The 17,975-nt window shown below is 55.8% G+C and overlaps 2 protein-coding genes across 11 annotated transcripts in view; both read left to right on the forward strand.

Annotated features, from left to right (window-relative positions):
• The first annotated feature begins 704 nt into the window (after positions 1-704).
• On the forward strand, positions 705-10,427 carry SRF (serum response factor). Of its 2 annotated transcripts, XM_011218789.3 has the most exons (7): positions 705-1,679; positions 3,319-3,585; positions 5,150-5,411; positions 5,964-6,083; positions 7,138-7,329; positions 7,700-7,776; positions 7,998-10,427. In XM_011218789.3, the coding sequence occupies exons 1-7, from the start codon at positions 1,170-1,172 to the stop codon at positions 8,091-8,093; spliced, it is 1,524 nt and encodes a 507-aa protein (XP_011217091.2). In that variant the 5' UTR covers positions 705-1,169; the 3' UTR covers positions 8,094-10,427. The 2 variants fall into 2 exon arrangements, with proteins under 2 accessions (XP_011217091.2, XP_034504131.1); XM_034648240.1 differs by lacking the exon at positions 3,319-3,585.
• Positions 10,428-10,970: 543 nt separating this feature from the next.
• CUL9 (cullin 9) overlaps positions 10,971-17,975 on the forward strand; it is a 46,478-nt gene continuing 39,473 nt past the window's right edge. For 8 of the 9 annotated variants that reach the window (XR_004622092.1, XM_034648235.1, XM_019794400.2 and 5 more), the window contains exons 1-8: positions 10,971-11,117; positions 12,777-13,380; positions 13,938-14,092; positions 14,422-14,931; positions 15,538-15,673; positions 15,830-16,023; positions 16,282-16,687; positions 17,097-17,289. Coding sequence is in view for 8 of the 9 variants with exons in the window: in XM_034648235.1 (XP_034504126.1) it covers positions 12,786-13,380; positions 13,938-14,092; positions 14,422-14,931; positions 15,538-15,673; positions 15,830-16,023; positions 16,282-16,687; positions 17,097-17,289 (2,189 nt within the window). In the remaining variant the exon portion in view is untranslated. Of the gene's footprint in view, positions 11,118-11,887; positions 11,925-12,776; positions 13,381-13,937; positions 14,093-14,421; positions 14,932-15,537; positions 15,674-15,829; positions 16,024-16,281; positions 16,688-17,096; positions 17,290-17,975 lie in introns of all 9 variants that reach the window. The other variant, XM_034648236.1, reaches the window with a different exon arrangement.

A 17,975-nucleotide genomic window follows, 5' to 3' on the forward strand; every position in this document is an offset into this window, starting at 1 on the left:
CTCGGGACCACCCCCTCCCCCATCCCAGCCCGCAGCTGGAAGTCTTCACTGATCTTCATCTCGTCTCCCTGCCCCCTTCGGGGACCGGGAGGCCGACTGTCTCCCTCGGTCTTTTCCAGATGTCCGTCTGCCAAAGATCCCTCCAGTAGAGAGGATGATGAATGAGGGCCGGGGAGCCGGCCTGGTGGGAAAGTGTCGTCGCCTTGAAAAGAGAGGGAAAGGGAAAGGAAGTCGGGGGGAGGGGAAGGGTTGGAGTCGAGCGGCGGGGAAGCGACGAGTCTGGACACCGGGGACCCAAGGCTCCTCTGCGCAGCCAGTAAATTTGTCTCCCTCAGGAAGGCGTGGGGAAGTGCTCCAATCCCTGCACTCCCTTGGAATTTAGGCTGTATTATATCATTGACTGCAACCCGGCACAATCCACTCAGGGACTACCCTAGTGTTCGCTTCCAGCCTTTCCAGTGCCGGGTTCCCGGTGCTGCTCCCATTCCGCCGCAGGACTACGCTCGGGTCCACTCCCAGGCTTCCTCTGCTCAGGTCCCTCCCAAATCTACTATTCTCCAGTCAGGGGGGCGGAGTCGTACCTCCTCTCCTGTTCCTTTAAGAGGCTTCGGCTCCTCCCCCTTCGGAGTCGCCGTCTGACGCGGGATGACTGCAGCGAGTTCGGTATGTCCATGCAAATAAGAGCTCCCTGTGGGCCAATGGGAAGCGGAGGTGCCGGAACCGCGGACCAATGCGGAGGGGGCGCAGGGGCTCACCATATAAGGAGCGGCCTCGCCATAAAAGGAAACATTGTATCTCTTTATATGGGGGGAAGGGTCGGGGGATCCCTCCGCCGCCAGCGCGTGGTCCCGGCCCCCTCCACCCGCCGTCTCGGCCGCGGCCAGCAGCCCCTGCCCCCCGGGGGACGCTGACGGCCGCCGGGCGCGCCGCCCTAGCATACGGACAGGGGGCGCTCCGCGCGGCCTGGGGCAACCCGGGCCACAGGGGCAAGAAAGTGAGGGCCCAGGTCGGCCCGGGCGTGCAGGGGCCCCGGGTTCGCGGCGGCGGCGGCAGCGATAGCGGCTCTAGCAGCAGCGGGAGTGCAGGGTTGAGCCGGAAAGCCGATGGCGGCGGCGGCGGCGGCTCCGATTCCTCGCTGACTGCCCGTCCGCCCTCCTGCATTGAGCGCCATGTTACCGAGCCAAGCTGGGGCCGCGGCGGCGCTGGGCCGGGGCTCGGCTCTGGGGGGCAGCCTGAACCGGACCCCGACGGGGCGGCCGGGAGGTGGCGGCGGCGGCGGGACTCGCGGGGCTAACGGGGGCCGGGTTCCCGGGAACGGCGCGGGGCTCGGGCCGGGCCGCCTCGAGAGGGAGGCTGCAGCAGCAGCGACAACCACCCCGGCGCCCACCGCGGGGGCCCTCTACAGCGGCAGCGAGGGCGACTCGGAGTCGGGAGAGGAGGAGGAGCTGGGCGCGGAGCGGCGCGGCCTGAAGCGGAGCCTCAGCGAGATGGAGCTCGTCGGTGGGCCCGAGGCGGCGGCGGCGGCCACCGGAGGCTATGGGCCGGTGAGTGGCGCGGTGAGCGGGGCCAAGCCGGGTAAGAAGACTCGGGGCCGCGTGAAGATCAAGATGGAGTTCATCGACAACAAACTGCGGCGCTACACGACCTTCAGCAAGAGGAAGACGGGCATCATGAAGAAGGTACCGGGCCCGGAGTCTGTACGGCCACGGGAGACCGGGAGGGTGGGGACACGCAAGGGGAGCCCGGGAGGAAGGCAGAGCCGAGGCGGAGGTGAGAGGCGGCGAGTCCGCAGGAGGTGTGTGGGAGGGGATGGCTGTTACCCCGGGAGGGCGAAAGGGGAGGGGCCGCCGGGGAAATGTGGGGAGAGGGGAGATGCCAGGAATGTCCAAAGAAGAGGAAAAGGGCGCCGAGGTGGGAGTGACGGGCGCGAGAGAACAGGGCCCTTGTGGAGTGAACGGGTGAAGAGTGGTAATGGGAGGCTGCTCGGGAGGTGGTTAATGAGACGCGGGGGTCACTAGATCCAGTGCCTTCTGGTGTTCCGGGGAGGGTGCCGGAAAAGCAGGGAGCCGAAGGGAAGGTATGGAGGTGAAGAGGTTGGAGCTCTATAACAACAATGAGCCAGCATGTGTGGGAGGAAGGTGGGCACCACAAGAGTAGTGCTGGCTGGAAGGACGGGCAGGGCTGATGACCAAATGGGGCTCAAGAGCCCCAGGTAGGGGAACAGGGCAGGAGAACTGATGCAGCCCTAAGCAGCAGGGACTGAGTCCCACGATGGCCATGTGTCTTCCTTCGCATCCACTGGAAACCGGTGCACTGCCCGCAGGACAGCCTTCAGGACCATCTGCCTTTGGGACAAGTGGGATTTCCAGCCCCAGAGAGAATCTGTGCATGGAGTTTGGGTAAAGGCAGGGAGGTTTGCAGAGGTATCTAGAAATTCTTCCTCTTCTAGCCAGTAACCCAGTGAAAATGGGTGAGGAAAGGAGCCGTCTTGAGGTGTACAAGATGTGGGAAGGGATGGAAGTAGATGAACGGGGAAACAAGAAGCTAGAACCCTGGGGACATGGGCTGGTGTTTATTTCTGTCCCATATGAAAACCAGAGCTGCTTTCAAGGTGGGTTGTGGAACTTTTTTGGGAGTAAGGAGGCCATCTGTGAGGACACCCTTGAAGGTCCCCTCCCTGGGCTCATGGCAGGGTAGCAGTAGCTTCTAATCCAGCCCCCATCTCCCATCACTCCAGACCCTGTTGCATCAAGACAAAGAAAGAAAAAAGCTGGTAGCACAGTATTATAGGGCATAAGGACAAAATGGCAACAGGTTAGGACCTATGCAGTTTCTGGGAAGAAACATGGGACAGTTTAGAACTTATGTGACCCCCTTATCCCTAATGTCTTATGGGACTTCCAGTGAGATAGCAACTTTATTCTGTCTGGTTCCTATGACAGTGAAGAGTGGGTGGGTGGGAGCCCTCTCTCTGAGGCTCCTGGCACCAAGCTGTATTCAGGAGCTACCTGGGCCCCTCCGTGTCCCCTGAGGTTATACATTCTGTCACTAGGGGGCTATAACTCTTTGCTTGGGCTATCTGCAGGTCAGTGGCTACTCCTCAAAGGAGGCGCAGGGGTAGTTTTTCTGCTCTCCAGCTCTCCTTCAGATATTTCGATAGGACCCTCCCCCTTGCCCCAGTCACTGGAGAGGAAGGTCACTGAGGGGGTGGGGCAGGGGCTTGAGATCACTGTGTTATTTCCTCTCTTCCCTACTTCCCAAGGAAGGTAGAGAGAAAAAGTTTGGCTGACCTACCCATCTCCTCCCCCCTACCCCCAGGCCTATGAGCTGTCCACGCTGACAGGGACACAGGTGCTGTTGCTGGTGGCCAGTGAAACAGGCCATGTGTATACCTTTGCCACCCGCAAACTGCAGCCCATGATCACCAGTGAGACTGGCAAGGCACTGATTCAGACCTGCCTCAACTCGCCAGACTCTCCACCCCGCTCAGACCCCACCACAGACCAGAGAATGAGTGCCACGGGCTTTGAAGAGACAGACCTCACCTACCAGGTGTCGGAGTCCGACAGCAGTGGGGAGACCAAGGTGTGTTTGGGTCACCTATCTGAGGGGAAGGAAGGGGAGGGACTTCACCGGCAGAGAGGGGAGGGGATGCGTGCCTCTCTCCCTCACTCAGGATAGGTGCCCACTGATGTGGAACGGAGCGGGTTAGTGCCCCACATCCTAGGGGACAGGTGTCCATCCTCGCCATCCTGACAGGAGGCCGGCCCCCTAGATAAGCGGGCGGCCTCCGTGCCCTTATAAGGCCGGCTCCGGCTCCAGGCCGGCCTCCCGCCTGCAGCCCGCCCGCCTGGCAGGGCCCTTGCATTCCTCCCGCCAGCTGTCTCCCTGCTGGGGGCGGGGGCGTAGCTTAGCCCTGCCCTCGCGGCAGGCTGGGTTGCCAGGGAGTAGGAAGGAAGCACTTGTGGGCTCCAGGGTCCTGGAAACCCAGCACCGTAGGCAGGCGGGCTGGTTGACTGGGCTGGAGACTACTTAACTAGCCAGCCGCCTACCTCTTCAGGATGTCCGGGCCCGGGCAAGTTTAGGGAGTGTATTCGCGGCTGCTAGGGATGCCGGCCCTAGTTACGCCTCCCCCTTCCTTTTCCCGGTAAGGAGAGGGGGCGGGGCTTCCTCCGTTGCTTCTCTGGGGAGCTCCACCTTCCGGGTGGCCCTTCACTAATGGGCCAATCAGAAGAAGCGGCACTGTTTGCCTTAGCAACGCTTTCACCAATCAGGGGCTTTGAGCTCGGCTGCCTAGCAAACATCCCGCGCTGACCCACCCCCAGTATTTGAACCCCCTCAGTTCTCTGGGCTTGGTTCTCAGCTCGTGGCTTCCTCTTTCCCCTTCTAAGAACAAAGGCTCGTCGAGGGGAGAGTCAGTGCTCCAGGTTCCCCCCCCCCTTACCAGCATATCATCTGTAGTTGCAAACTCTTTAAGCAGTAGGGCTCACTTATTCCTGGGGAATTTCGCTGGAGGAATAAATTCCTTTGGTAGTTTAAACCTTAGGTATTTGGCATGAGTGCTTAATTGCCAAACACCCAAGATCTCTCTGAAACTCTAAGTTCCCTGAAAAACTCTTGTCCCTGTCTCAGAACCTGGCAAATCACAGCTGGAAGGATGTTTTTAAAGAGGACATAGCAGCCCAGCCCCCTCATGTTTATAGACCAGGAAAACCGAGGCCCAGAAAGAGGAGGTGATTTCCGCAGGATCACACAGATGGTCATCAACAGAGTCGGGAATAGACCCCAGTGTCCTGATTCCCCAGCCAGGGTGATTACCATGGCCCATTGCGGCAGAGAATTCAGGGAATTATGATGATGATATCATCATCATCACCGTAAGAGCAGCAAATACTTATTTGCTCTTTTTAGGTGTCAGGCACTTTATTTATGTTCACCTGTTAATCTTCACAACACCTGTGGGCTAAGTCTTCTCCTTTTATGGACAGGAAACTCAGTAACTTGCCCAGGGGTCAGACAGCAGGTAAATGGCAGAGCTGGGGTTTGAACCCAGGCACACTGTTCCAGTCTGTTCTGTCACTCCCCACAAAGCTTCTGAAGGGGCAGGGTCTGGTAGAGGCTCACTGCTGCATCTTTACTCTGGGTGCAGGACACGCTGAAACAGGCGTTCACGGTCACCAACCTGCCGGGTACCACCTCCACCATCCAAACAGCACCCAGCACCTCTACCACCATGCAAGTCAGCAGTGGCCCCTCCTTCCCCATCACAAACTACCTGGCACCGGTGTCTGCTAGCGTCAGCCCCAGCGCTGTCAGCAGTGCCAATGGGACTGTGCTGAAGAGTACAGGCAGCGGCCCGGTCTCCTCTGGGGGCCTCATGCAGCTGCCCACCAGCTTCACCCTCATGCCTGGTGAGTCACAAGGGGCAAACTGAGCATGCCAAGAGTGGGTTGAGGGCTGGCACAAGGGGAACCTCTTTCCTTGGTCAGAAGGAAGGTGGACAGGGGTCAGCCAGAGCCTGAGAGAAGCCTCTTATGTCCCGCTGGCAGGCATGCCCTTCCCCACTGGGACCCCTACTATCCTTGTCAATAAGTTTCAACCATACCCGCTGGCCTTGTCCAGACAGCCCAGCCCTGTGCCCCTACTGCCACAGGGACAGTAGACAGCCCACCACTTCCCTACCTTCAGTGAAGGACGGGGCATGTTCTTGTTGGTTTGATGCCAGCTCCTGTATCACCCAAGGAGGCAGAGGCAAGGCCTGGGTGGGGGAGGAGTTGGGAGGGGCAAGAGCAGAGTGCAGAAACCCCTGGAGACGAGATTAAGGACGTGAAAAGCCTCTTTAGCTCCCAGGAAAGATAGCTATGGGAGTTGGGGAGCAGTGTGGCAGACCCTGGGCCTGGGGGTGTTTGTGGGTTTTTGGTGCAGGTGGTGGCCGGGTAGGGTTAAGTGTCTGTGTCTCCTAGGTGGGGCAGTGGCCCAGCAGGTCCCAGTGCAGGCCATTCAGGTGCACCAGGCCCCACAGCAAGCGTCTCCCTCTCGCGACAGCAGCACAGACCTCACGCAGACCTCCTCCAGCGGGACAGGTATAGCTCGAAGCCCTCCCCTCCCCTCCCTGCCTCCTTCATGAGGCCTAGCAGCAGGTGCCCAATAGTACCCCTCCTATAACTAAGGTCAGAGAATTTCTTAATGTGGAGATGGAGGATTTTGGCTTAACCCTTATCCTAATCCTTATGGGAAGGTCAGGTGAGGATGGCTGGGTTTGGAACCCTGTCCTGCGGTAGGGCTATGGATTTCAGGAAAAAAATTAGGGACCACTGGAGCCGCCCTTCTCCTCATTCAGATGAGAAGCTGGAGGCCCAGAAAGGAGAAGCTACTTGCCCAAGGACACATGTTTGCTTAATTACCAGGAAAGATTTATAGAGCACTTGTCTCCTTGGAGGGCATCGTAGGTTTTGAGGAGCCATAATTCCCATTGGTGTGTCTAGTCATTTCAGAAATGATGAAACAGTTTCAAAAAAAAATTACTTTTCAGTTTTGTTATTGACAACCTTATTACAAAAGATATGGCCTATGGACAGAGGACTGGCATCACCTGGGAGCTTGATAGAAATGCAAACTCTTAAGCCTTACCCCAAATCTGCATTTTAACAAGATTCCAGGTGACGTTATGCACATTAACCCTGGACGTTTAACAGATGAGTTTGTTAGCCACACGTTTAGGAAGAAGGAGGAGAAGTGTGAACAAATAAAAAATGGGATGATGGAGCCTCCTAAAAGGGGAGTATTTGAAAAATAAAATAAAAGGGGAGTATCTGAGTTTCCCTAGAGTGGGTCGGTCAGTCATTGCAATCCTTGTTTCTCCCAAGGCCTTATGGTCTTAGAACGAAGAATTCAGCAGATAGACATTTAAATAGTACAATGTAATAGGATACAATTAAAGTTTGGTGCTCCTATGTTTAAGAAAAAATAACGGCTTTTCTTAGTCGATGACACAGGGAGCAGAGGAATGAATCTTGTCGAGCTTTTGACCTGGGCAATGGCACGAGGGCTCTGGAGCCCTGGAGTTCCTGGAGGTGGGATGGGGGATATCAGTAGGAACCAGGGCCAACCTCCCTAATGTGTGTCTGTGTTTGCCAGTGACATTGCCTGCCACCATCATGACGTCATCTGTGCCCACAACTGTGGGTGGCCACATGATGTACCCTAGTCCCCATGCGGTGATGTATGCACCCACCTCGGGCTTGGCTGATGGCAGCCTCACCGTGCTCAATGCCTTCCCCCAGGCGCCATCCACCATGCAGGTGTCCCACAGCCAGGTCCAGGAGCAAGGTGAGCTGTGCGGCGGGGCTGAGGAAAAGAGGACCATTTCCTCCCTTACACACCCACACGCTCAACTGAGCCCCCACATACACACCTAGATGGACACACTCACACCACATACACAAACTAGGCCGCCCGCACATAGCCCTACACACGCACACACGGATGCTTGCACGCATCCTCCAACACCCACGGCTGTCCCCTGGGGTACTCACGCACACTTGAACACTTATATCTGCATGCACACGTGGGCACATTTGGACACTAACCCTTGGATACTTGCATCTGAGACTTACCGGTCACTTGTGCATTTATCACAACTTCTCTGGTATCTGGAAGTTCCTCTTGAGCAAGCATGTCCCGTGGTTTCCCACTGCAGGTGGCGTTCCCCAGGTGTTCTTGACCGCGCCGTCTGGGACAGTGCAGATCCCTGTGTCTGCGGTGCAGCTTCACCAGGTAGGTGGGGGGCCCCCTTCACCTCACCCCAGCCAGCCAGCCATTTCTTTATCTCGACCCTGGGCATTCCATTTCCCCACGGGTCAAAGCCAAGATCCCGAACCAGGAGGCCCGTCCGTTCTCCCGGTCAGGCCTGGGATGGACAAGCAGGCAAGCAGGGGGGAGCTTGAACTGCCTGGTCAGTTCCTGCCCCTCTTCCTTACGTACCCCCTTCCCTCCAGATGGCTGTGATAGGGCAGCAGGCTGGGAGCAGCAGCAACCTCACCGAGTTACAGGTGGTGAACCTGGATGCCGCCCACAGCACCAAGAGTGACTGACCCGCCCTGCCGCCCTGGACAGATGGCCCAAGGGGTGGCACCACTTATTTATTGTTGCCTTTTCACGTTTTCTTTACACACACGTTGACGGGCCGCAGGAGGGAGGCAGGGAGGAGGAGTGGGCAGCCACAGGACTGAGCCCTCTCACTCCAGCCAAAGAAATGGGCCAGCCTGCCCTCCCCCCCATCCTCCCTCACCCTCCCCTCCTTCTCTCGCTCCACCTCCCATTTTCTGTTGATGGTGGAGCTGTCCTCCCTCCTCAGACTCCCCTCGCCAGCTTGGCTCCATGTTTGCCATGAGTATTAGCTTATTCAATGGGACCGTGCCCCACCTTCCCACACACAGGCCTCTGTGGGACTAGGCACCGTGTTCCCCCTGAGGAAGCAGTTGGGGTCCTCTCCCAGCCTCCTTGCTGACCCCACGTCAGCACTGTGTCTGTCACAGGCTGGGTAAAAAGAGCCCTATCCCTGCCCCTCAGGGAGCCACCTGGGGAGATGGGGCTTCTTCCCTCACGCCGCCGCCCCGTTGTCCCTGCCGCTCCTGAGAGCTGGGCCTGTGCACAGAGTAGGTTTCCGGGGCCAGCTGCCCTGCCCTGCCTTGCCGATCCCCTCGGGACCCCAGGGACTCCTGGGTTGGAGGGAACCATCAGGGTTCCCTCTCACCCTGTCTTCCCCCCTCTCCTCCCAGCTGCTTTACTTAAAGTTGATTTTGAACTTTTTATTTGAGGAGACGAAGTGAAAACAAATCTATAAATATATATTTTTAAAATATTTAAACTTTTTTTTATGGCGTTTTTCTCGTCCCCCTCCCTGCCCGAGCTCCCCTTCCCTGGGGAGCCCTGGGGCTCCCCGGAACTGGCTGGGCCTCTGGGGACAGAGCCACCCCATGAGCTTGGGGCCCGTCAGTGTGTAGGGGAGATTCTGGGATTGCCCGGTCCTGGGTTGTTTCCAGGAGAAAACCGGGGGAGGGGCCCTCAGGCCATGCCCCAACGGGGTGGGGAGGGTGACCCACGGCCCTGGGTCTCTTTTTGCCCTTTAGGGCTGTTGCAAGGGAGAGGGAAGAGGGAGACCAAATGTGGGGGTGGGGGTGGGAGGGTGTCAGGTAGAGGCAACTGACTTCATTTGTGCCACACGCATGGGCATTGCAGCCTTGTGCTCCCCCAGGCCTGCAGCTGCCTGGGGCCCAAGTTGCAGTGAGCAGGGTGGGGTCTGGGAGGGGGTGAGAGGCAGGAATGGGGGTCAGAAAAAACGGGAGCAGCTCTTGGGCTGAGTATAGTGATAGGGGAGCCAGAAATGGGCAGCTCTCCCAGGGAGTGAGCAGCTACTGTAACTTTTTTAAATTAAGACAAAAAGCCTTGAAGAAAATGACTTTATTTTTCTAAGTGTAACCTCAGTATTTATGTAATTTGTACAGGGGCCGTGCCCTACCCCACTCTGCCCCCTTTGGGGTAGACCTTGAGGACGGGCTAGCATAGGGGGAGGGTCTCTTACCCTGCGTCAGAGCCTACCTTCACCCCCTTTATCCAGAAAGGGAGCTTTTTCAGAACAGGGCAGCAGTTGGGGTGGAGTTTTATTAACCCCTGTGACTGCCTTCAGGAGGAACAATCCTGCTTCTGTGATGAGGTGAAGGGGTGGGGGGAGTTTTTGCGCACAGCCTAGTTATCAAGGGGATGATTTGCCGACGCGTTTGAGAACCCCCGTAACCTCTAACCCCCATTGCTGTCTTGCCTCAGTTTGGGGTGCCCAGATGGAAGTCACCATTCTGGGCTTTCTCCTGGAGATGGCTGGGGCTTATGGGTGGCTTACAAGGCTGGGGCATGGCAAATCGGGGGCCAGAGAGTGGGGGAGCTTGGGACTCAGGTCTGTAACTGCCCAGCCCCCTTTCTCTGCTCTTGTTTCACTCCACGATCACTCACTCACTCCCCACTCCCCCACCCAGGGGAGGAGACTGATGAATTCCTCCTCTCCTTCCCACAAAAGACAGACCCAGTGAGTGAATCAGGCAAAGTGCTTATAATGTGTGTTGTGTGAGCGTGGCCTTGGGAGAACATGTGTGCGTCAGGGATGAGGTGGCATTTCTATGTGCAGCAACCCTTGGTGTTTCCCTTCCTTGGTGGCTCTGGAGTGTGTGTGTGTGTGTGTGTGTGTGCATGTGTGTGTGCGTGCGCGTGTGTGTGCCTGAGTGTGTGTGTGAATGTGGAGTATGTCAGTGGTTTCTACTTCCCCTGGGATGCTGACCCAGGAATAGTGGACATGGTCACAGTCCTATGTACAGAGCTTTCTTTTGTATTAAAAAAAATACTCTTTCAATAAATGTATCATTTTTGTGCACAGACGGTGGGGTCTTTGCCTCCTTTTTCCGCATAGGGAGGGAGGGAAGTATGAACATGAATCAAACCCCAAACGTTGCTCTGAGAAGCAAGCCTGGCTGCCTGATGAGAACAACGGCAAAGCTAAGGGGTGCTTTGGGCTGTGGAACTCTGCGGCTTAATTGAAGGAACATTTCGGGGAGCTGGAGCCTTTGTCCTCGTGCATGGCTTTGTTAGGTTTTTAGGCCGACACAGAGATGAGCAATTTTAATAGGAAAAGTGACTCAACCAATCCAAAGCACTGCCGAGGGGTTTGGGAAACTCATGGCCACGTGACCTAGTGAAAACTCACAGGACAGCTCCAGGGTTGGGAGTGTAGGTTTCAGGGGGATGGGGAAGGCCGACCCAGGGAATACGACGGGGGGACTTCCAAGGTGAAAGAGGGAAAGGGCTGCGTACTTCTGCGGCGAGGAGCAACGTGACTGTGAGCGCGGCCTCCGCCTGCAGCGCGCCCGGCGCGCAGCGGCGCGGCCACTACGCATGCTCCACTCGCGCGCCCTTCCGCCACGCTCGACTGTGGGCCGCGGCGGCCCCCGTAGAAGCTCGGCCGCGCCCGTCCTGGCCGTGTGACCCGGAAGGGAGCTGCTGAGGAGGCGGGGCCAGGACGGCGGGACCGGCCGCTGGCTCCCAGCGAGGGCCAAGCCGGGCGGTCGGAGGTGAGAGTCGAGTCCTACGGCGACCCGGTCCCTGCCGCGTCCCCTTCCCGCTCCCTGACCCACTGTCCCTGGGGCTGATGACGGGAGCCAGGTCTTGCTTTCCGAGATTCGCCCCGTCCTGTCAGCCTCCTCGGACCGCGCCCCCCCCACCCCGCCCCCCTAAAGCCGTTCCGCTGCCCTAGTGGCCTCCTCTGGCACCCCTGATGGTCTGCAAGCTTGGGCCTAGCCTTGCTACCTGCGTTTACCCGCTGTCTCATCCCCAGGTCCAGACCTCACCTCCACACCTCAGTTTACTGCTCCTATTCTAGGCCCATGATAGTTCCCCCTCTCGCCCCTCCCCCCCCACTTAGGCCTGTCAGTTGTTTTACTTCACCCTGCTCATCCGTTGTCCATTGCCACATCACCCATTACCTCCCGGTCTTGTCCCCCTGCCCCACTGAGATTCACATCCTATGTTTACCCTCCTCTTCATACTTTTCTTCTGTCATCTTTATCTGCCCCTCCATTCCTATTCTCACCACTCCCCGGTTGCCCCCATACCTTTTCATACCACACATACCTTTTCCTGATCGCCAGCATAGCCGTCTTCCTATTCCCATTCATCATCTTCCGGCGTAATAACTCAGTTTATCTGAGGACTGCCCCTCCCTTCTCCAGCTCAGAATAATAATATTAGATTGTGTTTAGGGAGCTCTCACTGTGTGCTAGTGGCTGTTCTAGGTGGTCTACATCCATGATCTTACTTAGTTTTTACAACAACTTTACAACAGATCACCATGTTGCAGAGGAGGGAACTGAGGCTCAGAGGTGAGGTAACTTGTCCAAAAGCACTTATGGAGTAAGTGAAAGAACCAGAATTCAGGTTCAGCCAGAGTCTCACCTGTGCTGTATTGCCTCTCTAACGTCTTCACCATCTCCTGACCTCATTTCCTACGATTCAGCTGCATGATTACCACCTCCATATATATCTACCTGACTTAGACCTTCACCATACATACAACTTATGTGCCAGGTGGAACCTGGTCTTTTTTCTTATAATTTTATCTGGCCCCCTCGGCCCCTCTCCTGCTTACAATTCCCTGATACACTTTCCCCATCCAGCCATCCAGATGTGGGGGCCCACCACCCAGCCTTCTTTCGTCTCTATTTTATCTGCCATGGCCCGTTCCTTTATATCCACATTCCAGCTTTCCGCTTTCGTTTTTACTCCCTCTCCTGCCTCTTCTCCACACTGACTTTCCTCATTTGTTCTGGCTCCGCTGTCTTCCATGCTGCCGTCCTGCCTGCTCACAACTATTATCCTTCTAAGTCTTGACCTGTATCTCCCGGCCGTCCTGCTCTTCTGCCCAGGCTGCTACTTAGCTGTCACTCTTACTGTGACTTTCTTGTTCTTATCCCCTTTCATAACCTCTTCCATTATTTAAACCCCTTCATTTCATCCTCTTGCCATTTCCACTGCATTCTCCTTCCTTCTAAATCCCAAAATATGTTCAAGTTATGTATTCCGTCCCATTCTTGGCTTTTTCTCTTTGGTCTATAAATTCCACCACGCAGCCTGCCAGTCACCCTGCACCCGATCTGTGTCTCAAGGTTCTGTCCCCTCCATGTAGTCTTTTCCCTTGCCCTCATTGCCTTTATCTTTCTCCTTGTGTGTCCCAGGAGGTCAGGATGGTGGGGGAACGGCGCACCGGGGACCTCATGGTGCCCTTGGGGCCCCGGCTGCAGGCATATCCTGAAGAGCTTATTCGACAGCGGCCTGGGCATGACGGGCATCCTGAATATCTGATCCGATGGAGTGTTGTGAAGTGTGGGGAAGTGGGCAGAGTGGGTGTGGACGAGGGCAAGACAGAGCACATCCTCATGTGGCTGTCGGCCCCCGAAGTCTATGCCAACTGCCCCATGCTGTTAGGTGAGCGGGCACTATCTAAGGGACCTCAGCACGAACCAGCTGGGTGTTCAGGAAGCTTTCCCCGAGATCCAGGAGGTCTGGATGACACAGCAATGCGAGAGATGGAGGCTGATGTGCGGGCGCTGGTGCGCAGGGCTGCCAGGCAGCTGGCAGAAGGTGGGACCTCGAGCCTCACAGCTGCTGTGCTCCACACCATCCATGTGCTCAGTGCCTATGCCAGCATCGGGCCCCTCACTGGGATCTTCAGGGAGACGGGAGCCCTGGACCTGCTCATGCATATGTTATGCAACCCTGAGCCTCAGATCCGTCGGAGTGCGGGCAAGATGCTACAGGCTCTGGCAGCCCACGATGCTGGTAAGAGACAGCCAGGGGACGAAGGAAAGCACTGGAGAGAATGGGGCCACCAGGAGTAAGAACAGAAAGAGGAGGGATGGCCCAACTCTGGAAGAACAACTAATATTTGGTGAATACCAATTCGTTGCCAAAAAAAAAAAAAAAAGAGTATACATTAATAAACTATGACAGGTATATAAATAGAATAAAATAATAGTACCCAGTTTATCTGTCCATTCTCAATGCAGTGGCAGGGAAGAGAATAGAATTGGTTTATATTTTTAAACGGTCAGTTGAGATTTATTTGTTGATTGTGAAATCAGTTTGGTGGGTTACAACCAACATTTTTTTAAATGTAAAATAACTAGCGGGTAGCACTTAGTAAGGTAAGTTTTGTAGCATTAAATATATGTTTCAGTTGTATGTGTGTATGTTTGTGTCGGGTTAGCATGTAAAATGTATACCTTACCGTGAGCCTCTGTCACAGAGAAGTTTGAAAGCCTCTAGGGTAGGGGATAGGTACTCTAGGAAAGGCCTTGGGGATTGAGGAGAAGATACAGATTGGGTGTGGATTACAGGGAGTCGGGCTCACGTCCTTCTGTCACTGAGCCAGCAAGATGGCATCGAGCAGCACATGGATTTTGACAGCCGCTATACTTTGCTGGAGCTGTTTGCAGAGACCACCTCCTCTGAGGAGCACTGCATGGCCTTTGAGGGCATTCATCTGCCTCAGGTACTCTGGCAGCTATGGGGGAAATGCCGTGTACAAGGCCAAGGGCATTGCTTCTGAAAGCGTGGTTCAGAATTGTGCACAGCACCAGAGCCACTGGGGGAGCTTGCCAAGAATGAAGGGTCATGCTTGCTTCCCCACTCAGAAATTCTGAGATTAGAACCCAGGAATCTCTCTTTTAAGACACTCCTTGTGTGTTCTCTGAATCACAGTTTGAGACCTTCTCAAAGTGTGGGGATAGGCGTTTACGTTTCTCTGTAGAGGATGATATTATGGGGAGAGGGGCTGCAGCTGGGAGAAGATGGACCTACACCACCGACTGTGTCCTACAGATCCCAGGAAAACTGCTCTTCTCCCTGGTGAAACGCTACCTGTGTGTCACCTCCCTGCTGGATCAACTGAATAATAGCCCAGAGCCAGGGGCTGGAGACCGAGGCTCCCTGTCCCCAAGGGAGTTCGGCCAGGAGAAAAGCCGGGGGCAGCGGGAGCTGGAGTTCAGTATGGCCGTGGGCAACCTCATCTCAGAGCTGGTGCGGAGCATGGGCTGGGCCCGGAACCTTAGTGAACAGAGCACATTGCCACCGCGGCCGGCCCGGTCCATCTTTCAGCCCTGCATTTCAGGCCCTAGCCTTTTGCTCCCCACCATGATTGCCGCCCCCAGAAGGCAAGAGCGGGCCTTCCGCCAACGCTCTGAATTTTCGAGCCGCTGTGGCTATGGTGAGTACGTGCGAGAGACGCTGCAGGCCGGGATGCGAGTGCGCATGCTGGATGACTACGAGGAGGTCAGCGCTGGGGACGAGGGCGAGTTCCGTCAGAGCAACAACGGTGTGCCCCCCGTGCAGGTGAGTGAGTGTGCGTGGGGGACGCTGTTGGGGATCTAGCTGGGGGAGCATAACGGGGGCTTCCATGCAGGGGGCTCTGACAGGCCACCCACGGAGAAAAAAGGGGGTCAGCAGTGGAGAAGGGCTTGGAGAAATTTGGAGGGCTGAGAAAACGGGGTGGGCTGGGAGGCCAAGCCGAGGCTTATACCCAGGAAGCAGAGATGCTGCGTGGAGACACTCCCTGCACCCCTACCCGTGGAGTTGGCTAAGAGGGGTGTCAGAGCAGAGGCCGGCAGGGTTAGGAGATGAGGGGCAGGGCCCACCCCATANCCGAGGCTTATACCCAGGAAGCAGAGATGCTGCGTGGAGACACTCCCTGCACCCCTACCCGTGGAGTTGGCTAGGAGGGGTGTCAGAGCAGAGGCCGGCAGGGTTAGGAGATGAGGGGCAGGGCCCACCCCATAGGGGAAGGGAGCTTTTTGCTATACAGGGGCTTTCCCAAGCCTAGCCAGCTATTTATCTGAGGACTATGTGCCCCCGTTCTGGGCCCAGCCTTGTCCTCTCAAGCCTGTACCACCCAGGGCTCAGAAGCCTATTCTTGCCTCTTTCTTCCTCCCTCCATACCAGGTCTTCTGGCAGTCAACAGGCCGCACCTACTGGGTGCACTGGCACATGCTGGAGATCCTGGGCCCTGAGGAAGCTGCCGAGGATGGAACTTCAGGAGCTGTGGAGAAGGGGGCAGGAGCTCCTCTGCTGGGCACAGGTGAGCCTTGGAGGGCACATGGACAGCATGTCTCTGAACAGAGGAGTAGGGACTGGGACGCAGCCACTCCTGACGAGGAGCTGCCCTAGAGATTCAGATATGCCCTCTGTTCCCGTTGGACACTGACACCCCTATTCCTGTATTCCTATTCCTCAGCACTTCCCTCCTGGGACTGGAAACCTGTGGATGGGCTCTACTCTTTGCCATACCTCCAGCCCGAGCCTCAGAAGAATGAGCAGTTGGGCTACCTGACCCAGGCTGAGTGGTGGGAGCTGCTCTTCTTCATCAAGAAGCTGGACATATGTGAGCAGCAGCCAGTTTTCCAGAATCTTCGGGAGAACCTGGATGAGGTATCCTAGGCTTGAGATACTTGGGCTTGTTGTGGGTTTGGAGGTGGGATTCTCTAAGGGAGTTCTAGATAAGGGGGTACGTAGGGGGAGTCTGGAGCTAGAGATTAGAGAGTATGAGGGGGACCTGCTGGGGAAGGAGACAAATGCTGTGAGGTCTGGTATGCAAGGCATGGCGGGAGGCGGCCACCCTCTCTACTCCTGTCCCCAGGACCTTCGCGTCTGCTTGTCCCTGAAATGCGTACCCTCTTCTGTTGACAGACCCTGGGTGACAAGACCCTGGGTGACCTCTCCGTGCCCGTAGAGATGGCTGAGGGTCTGCTGCAGGTGCTCAGCAGTCGGTTTGAGGGCAGCACCCTCAGTGACCTGCTCAGCTCCCAAATCTACACCAAGTACGGGCTGCTGCCCGATGAACTAAGCATCTCGTCCTCTTCACGAAGTCACTCCTGTACCCCAGATCCGGAAGAGGAGTCCAAGTCGGAGGCCAACTTCTCAGAAGAAGAGACTGAGTCGCCCAAAGCAAAAGCTGAGCTCCCGAAGGCAGACGCAGAACCTGCCAAGGGAAAAACTGAGCCCCCCATGGCACAGAGTGATTCACAGCTGTTTAACCAGCTTCTGGTGACTGAGGGGATGGCTCTGCCCCCTGAGATGAAGGAGGCAGCCAGTGGTGAGTCAGGTGCTGGGAGGGGAGGGCAAAGAAGTTGGAGCAAGTCCTGGGCAGTCGCCACAGAAGTAGTCAGGGTAGAGGAGAGCTGTGGACTAAGGTTGCTGTTGCATGGGAAAATGCTCTGGAAGCATGCATCCATCTTCCTTCCTTTGACCTTGAGTGTGTCTAACTAATCGCTGCTCCCTTCAGCATCCCTGGAAAAGGAGGTTCCGCTTTCCAGAATATCTTCATCTTCAGTGTTTGGCTGTTAAATCCCTCACGCAGAATTGGAAAAGCTCTGAATGCAAGCTACAGGAATGAATAATGTATTAAAATATCAGTAGGATAACTGGGCTTGACCTTTAAAGACTTCCAACTTAGAGGAGCCTCAATTTGTTTTAAGCCACTACCTTTCCCTCACCAATTTCAGAAATGGCAAGAGGCTTGCGGGGTCCTGGTCCGCGCAGCTCCCTGGATCAGCATGTGGCAGCGGTCGTGGCCACCGTGCAGATATCCAGCTTGGACACAAACCTGCAGCTTTCAGGGCTCTGTGCCCTCTCTCAGGCCGTGGAGGAGGTCACTGAGCGGGACCACCCTCTGGTCCGTCCCGACAGATCCCTGAGGTTAGTTAGAATGGTGGGGAGGGAAGGGGTTTTGGTTTAAACTGCCAATGTGGGAGAATGGTGGTAGGGAGGGAAGGACTAGATGAGGAATTTGAAAGGCTGAGGGTGAAAGAAAGGTCAGCCTGAGGAGCAGCCGAGTGGAAGGATGCAGTATTATAACGGAATATTATAATATCCTTGGAGGACTTCTTACTCTGTGTCAGCCTCTGTGCTTAAAATTTTACATGTGTTCTCTCATTAAATCCTCCTCTCTGTCTTCCTTTCTGAGGAAGAGTTGGTGCTATGCTTCTGTCATTGGTGAGGAAACAGAGCTTTAGAAAATTTAACTTGCGGAGTTTGACAGCAGAGCCAGGATTCAAACCTAGCTCTTTTGGGCCTTAAGAGCTTGGGTTCGTTCTTTTCTTTCTTCCTTCCTTCCTTCCTTCCTTCCTTCCTTCCTTCCTTCCTTTCTTCCTTCCTTCCTTCCTTCCTTCCTTCCTTCCTTCCTTCCTTCCTTCCTTCCATGTATGTATGTATGTATGTAAGTAATCTCTACACCCAGTGTGGGGCTCAAACTCATGACCCCAAGATCAAGAGTCGCATGCTTTTCCGACTGAGCCAGCCGGGCGCCCCTGAATTATTTTCTTCCTTTCTTTTTTATCCCCTCCTATTTTCCATTTTCAAAGGTCCTTTTTTTTTTTTTTTTT

This window comes from Ailuropoda melanoleuca, chromosome 19 (assembly GCF_002007445.2).
Source record: "Ailuropoda melanoleuca isolate Jingjing chromosome 19, ASM200744v2, whole genome shotgun sequence".
Lineage (NCBI taxonomy): Eukaryota > Metazoa > Chordata > Mammalia > Carnivora > Ursidae > Ailuropoda > Ailuropoda melanoleuca.

Excerpts from the sequence above, each read along its gene's own strand:
- SRF (XM_011218789.3), top strand. The coding sequence starts at position 1,170 with ATGTTACCGAGCCAAGCTGGGGCCGCGGCGGCGCTGGGCCGGGGCTCG. Across the intron at positions 1,680-3,318 it reads AGACGGGCATCATGAAGAAG|GCCTATGAGCTGTCCACGCT; the intron begins GTACCGGGCCCG and ends CCCTACCCCCAG. Across the intron at positions 7,330-7,699 it reads CAGCCAGGTCCAGGAGCAAG|GTGGCGTTCCCCAGGTGTTC; the intron begins GTGAGCTGTGCG and ends TTCCCACTGCAG.